The 11,938-nt window shown below is 35.7% G+C and overlaps 1 protein-coding gene across 1 annotated transcript; it reads left to right on the top strand.

Moving 5' to 3' along the window:
- The first annotated feature begins 556 nt into the window (after nt 1-556).
- Nucleotides 557-8,200, top strand: lsm6 (LSM6 homolog, U6 small nuclear RNA and mRNA degradation associated). Its single transcript, XM_007231568.4, has 4 exons — nt 557-675; nt 2,695-2,793; nt 3,842-3,955; nt 8,002-8,200. The coding sequence occupies exons 2-4, from the start codon at nt 2,700-2,702 to the stop codon at nt 8,034-8,036; spliced, it is 243 nt and encodes an 80-aa protein (XP_007231630.1). The 5' UTR covers nt 557-675; nt 2,695-2,699; the 3' UTR covers nt 8,037-8,200.
- The last annotated feature ends 3,738 nt before the right edge of the window (nt 8,201-11,938 follow it).

The following is an 11,938-nucleotide window of genomic DNA, read 5'->3' on the forward strand; positions in this document are numbered from 1 at the left end:
CATGAACAATTCATGGTGGGAGGTTGTTTGTAACTATCACTAATGTGAAACTCACAATTATCAAGGGACTGCAGTTCATCTTGTTCAATATTCAGTAGTATTTTGTATTATTTTAATTAATTAATTGATTTTATTATTTTTTACTGAATCAGATTTTTTTAAAATATAACAATATTACGACTTATTATAACTGTATTATAATTGTATAATATTACAATTTTGATGTCCTGCAAATCAAATACTTGTATCTCCAGTTTTGCATTTTTAATTAATTTATTGTTTATTTTTTCTTTTTTTTTTTTTTACATATTTTTCATCTGTAAAAAGTGAAACATTACATATTTTTATTTTAATAATATAATATAATATAATATAATATAATATAATATAATATAATATAATATAATATAATATAATATAATATAATATAATATAATATAATATAATATAATATAATATAATATAATATAATATAATATAATATAATATAATATAATATAATATAATATAATATAATATAATATAAAAGCCCTTTGTCGTGAAGGCGAACTGTCCCTCAGCGGCACCCGTAGTTCTGTACTAAGCTCGGCTGCTGATTGGTGGAGCGCCATCAACACCGGGACGTGCAGAGAACGTTGTTGAAGCAGCAGCTAAGCTAACCTGCGCTAAAATAAGGTGAGTATAATCCGGCGGGTTATGGATTCAGTGCGGGATATAAACCCGCAGTTTATAAGAATAAATCGCTGTAGTTACAGTAATAGTGCGGGTTTATAGCGGAGGTTTGTTTATTATGCGGGTTTGGAGGCAGTTAGATGTGTAGCTAGGCTAGGCTAACGTGGCTAACTGCTAGATAATACTGTAGAATTCACTGGTTTAACTAAACTAGATAATCTAGCCTAACTGCACAAATTGAACCTTTTACTGTAGATATGTGAGATTTACGTGGTTTTAGCAGACAGAACTGCCCGAGTTTTTTTTACAGTATTTATACAGTATTTTGTTATACAGTTTTAGCTAAACACAGTAACGTTACTATACTAGTGAATCTCAAAAAACAATTTTACTTTATTTCAGTAAGTTAATTCAGTTCAGAATGAGAAACTCATATATTATATAAGTGTTACTGTTGTTGATTATGACTTACAGCCAATGAAAACCCAAAAATCAATATCTCAGAAAATTAGAATATTATATAAGACTTATTTTTGGCAGTGTGGGCAGTGTGCCAAGTCCTGCTGGAAAATGAAATCTGCATCTCCATAAATGTTGTCAGCAAAGGCAAGCATGAATGGCTGTAAGATTTTCCGAGAAACACCAGCAGATGACATGATGTCTCTCCAAATCATCACTGATTGGTGGAAACTTCACACTAGACCTCAAGCAGCATGCACTGTGTGTCTCTCCACTCTTCCTCCAGACTTCCTTGATTTTCCTAATAAAATGTAAACTTTACTGATGGTCATCTGCTGGTGTTTGTCCACTGTGATATATCAAGTCCAAAATCAGTAAATGAACCAACAATCAAGCTGATTTTAAGTACATTAATAATCGTCAAATATTGATGGTGTACTCAGTATGCTTATTAAAGCATCTTGTTTATTCAATAAGAAAGTGTCAAGATATGATAAAATATTGATCTATTGCCCAGCTCTAATTCTACAACTAGTACTGTGTATCTCAAACTACTGTTTATATACAGTGAGGCAAATAATTATTTGATCCCTTGCTGTTTTTGTAGGTTTGCTTACTGACAAAGACATGAACAGCCTATGATTCTAATTCTATCTTTCACAGTGAAAGAAATAATAAATAATAAAAATGGTATCTGTAAAATGCATATCAATGTATATCATTTATACAATGTGATTTTTCTGGATTTTATGTTTTATATATTTTATTGTTAAAATGAACCTACACTTAAAATTGTAGATGTCTTTTGTCAGTGGGGAATCAGCAAGGAATCAAATAATTATTTATTTCACTGTAAGTTATAAGCAGATGCATGTACCTACATGCTGTATAAGTTGCATAGCTGTCTCTTTAACTTATCCTCACCACACTCTCTGTGCCAGCACTGCACTGTCCCATCTGTTAACTGTCTAACTGATATGTATATTTCATGTATATTGCTATTTCTTTCTAGTCTTATGTTCTAGGTTTATGTTTGCACATTGCACTTTATGTATTTCATTGAGAGTCCTATGTTGCTTTATTGTCATTTCACTTCACTGTATACTTGCAGTCAGGTGAAACCTCATAACAACACCTTAACAACTACTTTGGATACCACAGTAACTAGCTAGAAATATCATAGAAACCACCTGGAATAACATGGCAATCACGTGGCAACAGCCTAGCATGGATTTGATACAGTAACCACTTAATCTGTACAACCATTTTGTGTGTCTATTAGGAAATGCTCTTTAATAGTTTATAATAGTTGTTTTTTAATAAGTCTAACAGTGTAAAGATGAGCATTGTGTTCAAGCTGAAAAGAAAAAAAAAGGATTAACAAGGTACAGATACTTTTGTGTGGGTATAAAAAATGAGTTCGCATGAATTACTGCAACATCAGAAATATTAAACATGTGATTAGTGTGAGATTGAAATGCAGACTTGCAGCTCGTCAGCTCATTATTATTCATTCTTCATTTATAATTCACTCTCTTTTTTTTCTTTTTCACTCCCTGTTAGTCAAAATGAGCCTCCGGAAGCAGACCCCCAGTGACTTCCTGAAGCAGATCATTGGAAGGCCAGTGGTGGTGAAACTGAACTCTGGAGTGGATTACAGAGGTAAAAGCACCACTGCTGCTTTGAGTAGCTGAAAATGAACTCCTGCTGTAATTTGCTGTGTGCTGAAGCTGCATCTGTTATGTATTTTTCTTCCATTATATGGGCTTTCTCAAGATTTATATATTTTACACTGGTAGTCTAAATAAATTGCTGAAGTGTTGTATTTTGTTATTGGAGGGAGACAAAATCCTTATCTTGTCTTGGTGACAACCTCACATTACTTTTGTTTTTTAAACTGATCTTATTTATGTTTCCCACACATAAGAGTTAGACAATATGACTAAAAACTTGTATTTTAATATGTTTTACAGAAATGGTAATATACAATATATAATGTACTGAAACCCTTAGAGTAGTGTTACAGAAAGTGTTAAACCGTCAGTATTTATTTATAACTAAGTAGGTATTTCACTGGCTTAGTAAACTGCACTGGATTATAATGGTTGAAATAAAGTAATGATGCTTCTCCTTTAATTATGATATTTCAATACCACAATTTACACAAGACTGAACTCCACAACACCCATGTACAACCTTTAAATAAATTGCACAGCTGCTTCGAAATTATGATTTGATCATTTTTATATATATATTTTTTTACAAAACAAGCTTGAATAAAGGGAATTATTTTACTGATCCTACACTTAAGCTGTTATTACCTGTGCAGAAGCAGGAGTGTCCAGCCTTAAAGAGCCAATAAAACTTGTGAAAAAACATACTTTTTCACACTAATAGGGAGGATGATGTTTCTGTGTACTTTGGTACGAAAACACTCACAACATGCAGATCAGTCAATCAGTAATACAATACCCTCCTGCTGACATCCAACCATCTGCATCTCACTGCTATCAGAGACACACTGCTGCATCTCAGCCAATCAGCTCTCCCTTCTGCCCCACCTCTAAACCCATACATCACCCAGTGTCCCTCCCAAACTACTCTTCCCATTTTTGTTTTTAGCCTTTTTTAAATTTGAGCTGAGGGTGCTGTCAGCTAAAATCAGGAGGTTTGGTGCCTCTTTAAAACTTACCTTATGGATGTTCTGCAGGTGTCCTCGCTTGTCTTGATGGCTACATGAACATTGCTGTGGAGCAGACAGAGGAGTATGTGAATGGCCAGCTGAAGAACAAGTATGGAGATGCGTTTCTGAGGGGAAACAATGGTAGGTAGCATAAACAACAAACAAACATGTAGCTTAACTGTGCAAGGGACACCTTACACCTGTTGATTAATGTGAACAAGCAGCATGTACAGTCCAGAGGTACTGCAAGACGTATAGAACCTATTTGCCCAAGTCAGAATGCCAGGAATGAGCTAGAGGGGAATAAAGCCCCCAGCATTGAGCTGTGGAACTGTGTTCTCTGTAATGATGGTACTTAATACAATACTTTTGAACAGAGTTGCAGAGTTAGGGAGTATGTAGGGTTGGATGATACGTAGTCAGTATACTTAGGAATTGTGGTGGTGATCATTATCTGATCATCATCCTGACCATCCTAATGCTCTTATTGCTGAATGCAGTCAAATTCTCACAGACAAGATTGCTTTAAAAAGTAGTAGAAAGCCTTTTTTAGATAGACCTTGATTTAAGTAGAAACAACGAATGAGAAGGTGTCCCAATATGTTTGTTCCTATAGTATACCTATAATGGTTCGTATGGCCTTGAAAAACCTGGAAAAGTCATGGAATTTGAAAATAGCAATTTCCAGGCCTAGATCAAGTTTGGAAAAATACAAATATGAAAAGAAAATGTTGGAAAAGTCATGGAAATTTGGTCTACAAATCTTTGTGTTTTTTAGATTATTGACGAAGAAAATCTATTTTGAGCTAACAAAATACATCAGCACTAGTTAGTTAGTTCAGTAATTTAGCCCTACACAATGGAGCTCTCAGGATCTGACATACATTTTATTGTTGAAGATTGTGTTTCAACATGTTTTATCATTCATTTTAGGCCTACTATAATTAGTTTTAGTTTTAGTTGATTTTTAGTTTTATTGTCCATTTATTGATTTTTTTAAGCTGTATGGTCATGAAAAGTTGCCTTGACGGCATGAAAAAGAAATGTATTGGTTAACCCTTCTGTTATGTTACGGGTCAAATTGACCAGTTTAAAAGTTTGAAGATCTAGGAAAAAAAGATAAATGTATTTTTCCAGTATAAAACGTCTTCTGCATGCCTTACTTACTGTAATCAACATATAACCCCCTGCAATAAACAAAAACTAAAACAAAATTGCAATGTTATTTTTTTATGGTATGTAAATCTATTATGTCTTATGTTGGTCTTTCAAAAGTGGTAAAGTAGTTAAACATAACACAAAACAAAATGTGCCATCTTTTTTTTTTTTGGAAAAACGAGTGATTATCCTGATTGAACCAGTATGTGTTTGCGGTAAGGAACACAATTGCACTACATATTGATAGATTAATTAGCAGTGTATTTAGTAATAAAATATTGACACTGCTTGTTAGGATTTTTTTTATAATTATTATTTTGGATATTAACTGGATAATTAAATATGCACTGGGTCAAATAGACCTGGGAACACCATTGCTGTTCCTAACAAATGAACATAACAGGAGGGTTAATGGACTAGCAAGTGTATGACCTACTATACAATATTGGAAAAACAAACATATTAGAATGTTGTGTTTGACACAAATCCCTTTCCCAGTGTTTCAAGTAGCACAAAAGCAAACACTAGGCTTGTTTAGCTGTGATGCGTAATGTAGGCCTGATCTTGGAGTAGCCATGAACTGCATACTGTCTGTTAATAGAACAGATCATGCATTAATGGCTTAGTAATTACCTGACGAGCTGAATCATGTGTGTTAAAGCACAGGAAGTCACTGATGGCTGAACCTACAGCGGCTGGGTTAAATGAGACTATCTGGCTGTAATTGCAGCAGAACTGGCTGTAGAGCAGCAGATCTGTATTACTGCCCCTAATAAGAGGCTCACAGCCCAGGTACTACCCTGATGAAGCATTATACTGATGTAGCAGAAACAATGATGGGCTGTGACAGAAGAATAGATTGTTCCCTGAATTAATGATCTGCTTCATAATCCCAGTGGAGCCGTTTTTATGTTGTTGTGAGTCCTTTGTTGTTAATTTTAGTAACAGGCGTTTAGATGTTTGGTAGCAAGTGTTCAGAATTTGGCATAATTTAGTACATATAAGCCTGACACGATAACCAATATTCTTGGGTGATATTCAGTACCAGTCAAAAGTGTGGTCTCTTTCTCATTAATATTTGTTTTTTATTTGTATTCTTTACTACATTGTGTATTAATATTAATGACTTAAAGGGACAGTCCGTATTATTTTTTAGTGGAGAAGGGACAACATATTGTGTTTAATGGTACCAGTGTGCTGGAACGACCATCCCTGCTAAACTTAATATATTTATTCTAAAAACTGGGATGTCAGGTCGCTTTTCGACGAGTCACGAGTTCTTCTTCTGGCCTCTTCACACGTCTTTACGTACTTACGTCACACCTACAGCCTCTAAAAGAGGATCCGGCTCAGTTTTACTGAACGCGAGCGGCTGGTGGAGCAATGGAGACTTCAGAAGGGGAAACTCGGAGCTCAGTAGCTCATTCACTCATAGTAAATCCAAAGAAATGAAGGAGTGAGAGTGAAGTTTCTAAATAAGCACTCTCTTTCTCTCTCTCTCTGACTGAACATAACCTGGAATCTTACGGACATCAGTTTTAAAATCTATGAAGGAACACATGCAGTTACGTAGTAGACAAAAAAGATTGGCTTTCACAAACACCTGACATATAAAAACCAAACTCAAGTGGTTTGAGGTGAGTTGGAGCACAGAGTGGAAAAAAAAAGCAGTGAACAAGAGCTTTGCACCTCTTAAACTTCTTTAAAACAGCTGGAGAATCATTCCAGGTTCTACCTCATGAAGCCACTGAGAGAATAGGCCAAGAATAAGTATACTAGTTTTAAACATTTAGTAGAATATATAATTTTTTAAAACTTTTACCCTTAAACCAAGGGTGTCCAAACTACGGCCCGCGGGCCATTTGTGGCCCGTTTCCTTTGAAGTATTTTAGAAATAGAATGAAAGTTGGCCCGCTGTTAAGCAGGTTTTTATAATGTGAGATTCAAAGTTTGAACGCTAGGTGTCAGAAACGGGCCAAAGAGTCTAAAAGCGGAGAGGGTGCGCAGTTCTAGCACAGAAAAAACGGACCAAAGAGTCTAAAAGTTGCCGTAATTAAGGAATTTAATACTAAGAGACATCATGAAATTAAACCTCAATTTGAAAAATCTTAGTTTACACAACACTGTAAAAGAAAAAGATAGTTAGTCAAGTAAAATGGTGTGTAAATGAAATAATCAGGGAAAAAAGTATTATTTTAAAGTGGTATATTTCATTTCGTGACTTCAAATATATTTCTCCTTCTGGCCCCCAACAAAAAAAGTTTGGACACCCCTGCCTTAAAGCAAATAAAAAATGAATAAGACAATATGAATAAACACAGCCATTATCAAGTAAAAGAAAAGAAAAAAACATGTACAATACAATATTGCACTTTTTTTATTGTTTAGTAAGTAAAGTAAAGTTTTTTTTTGTTAATGTTTTTTTTTTTTTTTTTTTCCTGTAAAAGAGAATCCGAGAGCTTTGTTATTGGGTAAAATAACAGGGTGGTAAATAGTTGTGTAAAATGCTCATGATGATGTTTTTACCACATTTGGATACAGAACAGCAGTAAATAAGCATTGATCTGCATCTTACATTTAGTTTCTCTTCCTTTTACTATTTATTTATTAAGTTATTATTATTATTTTTTATTTATTTTAGTTGTCAGTGTTTGGTTGTTAAAAGAAAAGGGTTAAATTATCATCCACCCACTGTGCATGTCGTGTAATGGACATTTTAGGTGCTGTGCTTCTGCTCATCACTAATTACTGACTAAACAGCATTAAGTATTGTGTGTAACAGGGTGCTGGTACAGTGTTTATTGTGCATCGTCACAGCTAACAATGCAGTCATTAGTGATTTTCACTTACCAGACTTCTAATTATCTACTAATAAAGTCCATAATAAATACAGCTTAGTACACGCCTAATGCATGACTAATTCCAGGTTTTATTGTACAAACAATACTTTAATAAACTCCTAATTTGTGTTCCTTTAAATAATGTTTCTTTAATGTCTTCTCCATTCTTTTTTTTCTTTTTTCCCCCAGTGTTATACATCAGCACCCAGAAGAGGAAGATGTGAAAGAGCTTCTGAATTGTGATGGTTATTGTTTGCTTTGTTGGTATTATTATGTTATTTTAGTTTACAGCTGAAACACTGATGTTTTTGTTTCTCAGTGACCTTTTGTAAAATTTGTATTGGTATTACATGCACATACGATGCAATAAATTTCTTTTTTTCCCCAACTTGATCTTTGATGTGTTTGGAGATGTTCTGATTGTTGCTTTAATAATTACACTGAATACATAAATGGGCTTTTACTGTTACTGACTGTTGTTGACAGCCCAAGGTAAATATCTTGTGATTAAGTGTAGCAATGACGTGATTGAGATTTGTGTATTCTGTAATTGTAGATTTTTCAGGAATCAATATTCCACAGAATTTAATACAAAAGCTTGGCAGGTGCAGAAAATAGGATTTAGAATAAGCTCGACAAGTCCTACAAAAGAAGAGCATAATCATTTACCTTGCTGAACAATGTGAGTTTGATGCATAGAAATTACATACTGTAAACCTCAAGCCATTTTTCCTTCAGAAGTCCTTGGAAGTACAAACCCTTCAGAACAAAATAAATAGCATGGCTAACTTAGGCTTGTAATTTTGTGTTTGAGTTTAATGGTTTAGTTGGTACGAAGCTCCTAAGGTGACATTGTGTAAAAATAAATAAATAACAATAAATAATAGTAATGTGTGGCTACAACTTATTAAAGTGTTGGAATGAGATCGCACACTAAGGCGTGGCCATAACTTGCCATAACATGTTTATAAATTTAATTTTCACTAAGCTATTTTCATATATATTAGAATATATTAGTTTAGATCTCCTCTTGGTATTACAGTCACTTTAAAGAAGTAGACTTTGACATTAGTGACATTACAACTTTTACAGTTTTATTTTAAAGGGAAAATAAATATATTTCTCATTTTGTCTCCATACTAAAATTTTAAGCTGCCCACTCTGTTATTAATATATCAAGAAATATTACTAAAAATCCTTAAGGTCACCAGGAACAATTCATAAGGTTTGCAAATCTAGGTTATCAAATCCATTTATTTAATATAAAATGAAATGCATGCAACAGAAAAAATAAAGTGATTAAGCTGGGAAATATAATAAGTTCTATAAATATCATAATAGTCAAAAGAATAAAAAAAATCCTAGCTAAGTCATTTTTAAAGGCTAGAAGCCACATTAGTTGAATAATAAACCCAGGGTAGCCAGCTTTTCAACCACCTTGGCTATCAGAAACCAGATTGGACGAAAGAAAATAGCAATTAGCTACACCTGCCTGGTTTACAGGTGATAATTATCTGTAAAACAGGGTTACCCAGCCACAGACCACCAGCAAACACTAGCACTTTTGAGGCTAAACACTACAGTACAGATACCCTCAAAAGGATATAAAGACAATGTTAAAAAATATAATAAATAAATGAGCTAAGAAAGCTAAAAAAGCTAAAAAGCAGGAAGGAAGTGCCAGTATAGGTATCTAGGCAACGACCAGGTGAAGAGAGAGGCAGTAGACTAAAAGCTAACCCTAATTGACACTGCTAACTAGCTAATTAACTACAATGTTTTCAGCTAGCTAGATTGCTAATTGCACCCTCTGTTGACTGAACATGACGCCACAATGACCAAGAACATTAAAATAACTCAGGTAAGACTCTTTTCTTGTTAGAAATGACAAAAAAAAAATATTAACCTACACTGTTAAAAACAAAGCAATGCCAGTCAATACTCTGTTAAATGAATTTTAGTGTGTTTCTTTCTGAACTTAAACAGGCTTGTAAAAAAACACTTCATCATCAACCAAAGTCACACATAGTACTCAAACTCAAACTATTAAACTAGTTAATTAACTATATTAGTTACCTTTAACTGTAGCTGAAATGCCATGTTTGGTGTATGAAGTGTTCTTCTGTGGTCATGTAGCTGTTGGCTATATTGTTTACAGTGGACTAGCATTTCACCTTTTACTTTACAAAACAAACCCAGTGTGTTTCGTGTTTTTGTAGTTTGTTGTTTGGATGTTTAGATTGTATTGTATAGTCCTTTACTTGTTTATTTTCTTAAAATTTTAATTTGCCAAAAATGTCTTCCCAGTTATAAAAAAAAAACCTTAAGGTTTTTTTTTTTATAACTGGGTAGACATTTTTGGCAAATTAAAATTGCCATGTTCTCCTCCACCAGTCTTACACACTGCTTTTGGATAACTTTATGCCTTTACTCCTGGTACAAAAATTCAAGCAGTTCAGCTTGGTTTGATGGCTTGTGATCATCCATCTTCCTCTTAATTATATTGCAGAGGTTTTTCATTTGGTAAAAATCAAAGAAGCTCATACTTTTTAAGTGGTCTCTTTTTTCCAGTGCTATATATCTGTCTGTCTGTCTATCTGTCTGTCTGTCTGTCTGTCTGTCTGGCTAGCTAGCTAGTGAAATATACACTTCAAAAGTACACCACTGCAACAAAATATATATATGAACAACGCACTCCATATATTCAGGATTGAAGTAAAAATCTGTACACTAATTGCTCATATGGCCCTAAAATAATATCACTTTATTTTAAGGTATTTTTGCATTAACGACTGTAGGTTTGGCACACCCCTAGTGTATCATCATTTCGTCAGATTCTTGCTAATACACTTCTTTTTTCTTTATTCATCACCCTTACCTCTCTCTACCTTCTGACTTGTAGGTTTCACTGGGTTTTAATTACCGTTTGAATGCATTGTAATTTTCCACTGCTTGGCTTAGCCTACGTCTCGTACGCCGTAACTTTCGTAGCCTAGCGATGGCGCTCTGTCCGCACAAGGTTCTGAGACCTCTCGCCTTCTTAAGTGCGTCCAGTAATTTAGCAAATGAGCCCGAGCACTGCGTCAGTTCATTAGGCTAAGATAAGGAAACCCAATAAACATATGATTCATTAGGCTCCTAATGAGCTGTTTTGGATGCTCAGGGTTTTCTCGGCGTGGCAGGATTTGCTAGGGACCCTCGTTTCTTCTCCTCAGCCTGTGGCTGCACGCCGGTGCTCTCTGGCCCCCGGAACGGAGACAAAAGCCTGCCAAGGTCAGGCCCGAATGCAGGATGAAGGACAGTGTATTGATTAAACTCGGTCTGTAACAGGAGAGAGAGAGAGAACGTGAGAGAGAGCCAGAGAGCTTTCAGGATCGTTATGGCGGCCGTGGCAAATGTTGTTCCTACTGTAATCAAAGACAGAGACACCCCCTCAGCCACCCCCTCACCACCCACCGCTCACCATCTCCTCCACCACCACTACTACACACACACTCCGCTCCCCCTTCCACCACCTCCACCTCCCTCCTCACTTTGCTTCCCTGTGCTGGAAGCCTAATTAGCACTGTTTTCAGTAATGGCCCAATGGCTAAATGGACACCGTCTTATTAGGGCCGCTCTAATGACCCTGTGGCGCGCCCTGCGGTGCCTTCGGTGCCTCTGGTGCCTGCGTTGCCTTTGCTGCTTTAGCTGCTTTAGCTGCTTTTGCGCCTTAATCTGCTTTTGCTGCCTTTGCTGGCGTCTCAGGTATGATCTGTTGTTCCCCTGCATTCATTTCCCTGCTTTTCAACTCCCTGCGACGCTAATTGCAAGCTCAGGCCACATAATAAGGCTTCCTCTCTCGGTGCAGCTGAGGTTTTGAGCTTGTGTTGTTGGTTTTTATGTGAACTCTGTGTGTATGCTGTTTCAGGTGAAAGGACAAAAGGTGCCTGTACTGTAGTGCTCCTGTGCAGGAACAGAACAGCATCCAGCCAGCCAGCAAAGCCAGTCATCCAGCAAGCCAGCCGAGCATGCTGGCGATGCACAGTGCATGCAACTACGGTGGTTCAAGTTCAAGGTCTGCAGCTCCACCAGCAGGTAAGAACCTGCAACTGCAGTTCTTTGTGTGACCAGGGGTTGACCCAGA

The sequence above is a fragment of the Astyanax mexicanus genome, chromosome 7 (genome assembly GCF_023375975.1).
Source record: "Astyanax mexicanus isolate ESR-SI-001 chromosome 7, AstMex3_surface, whole genome shotgun sequence".
NCBI lineage: Eukaryota > Metazoa > Chordata > Actinopteri > Characiformes > Acestrorhamphidae > Astyanax > Astyanax mexicanus.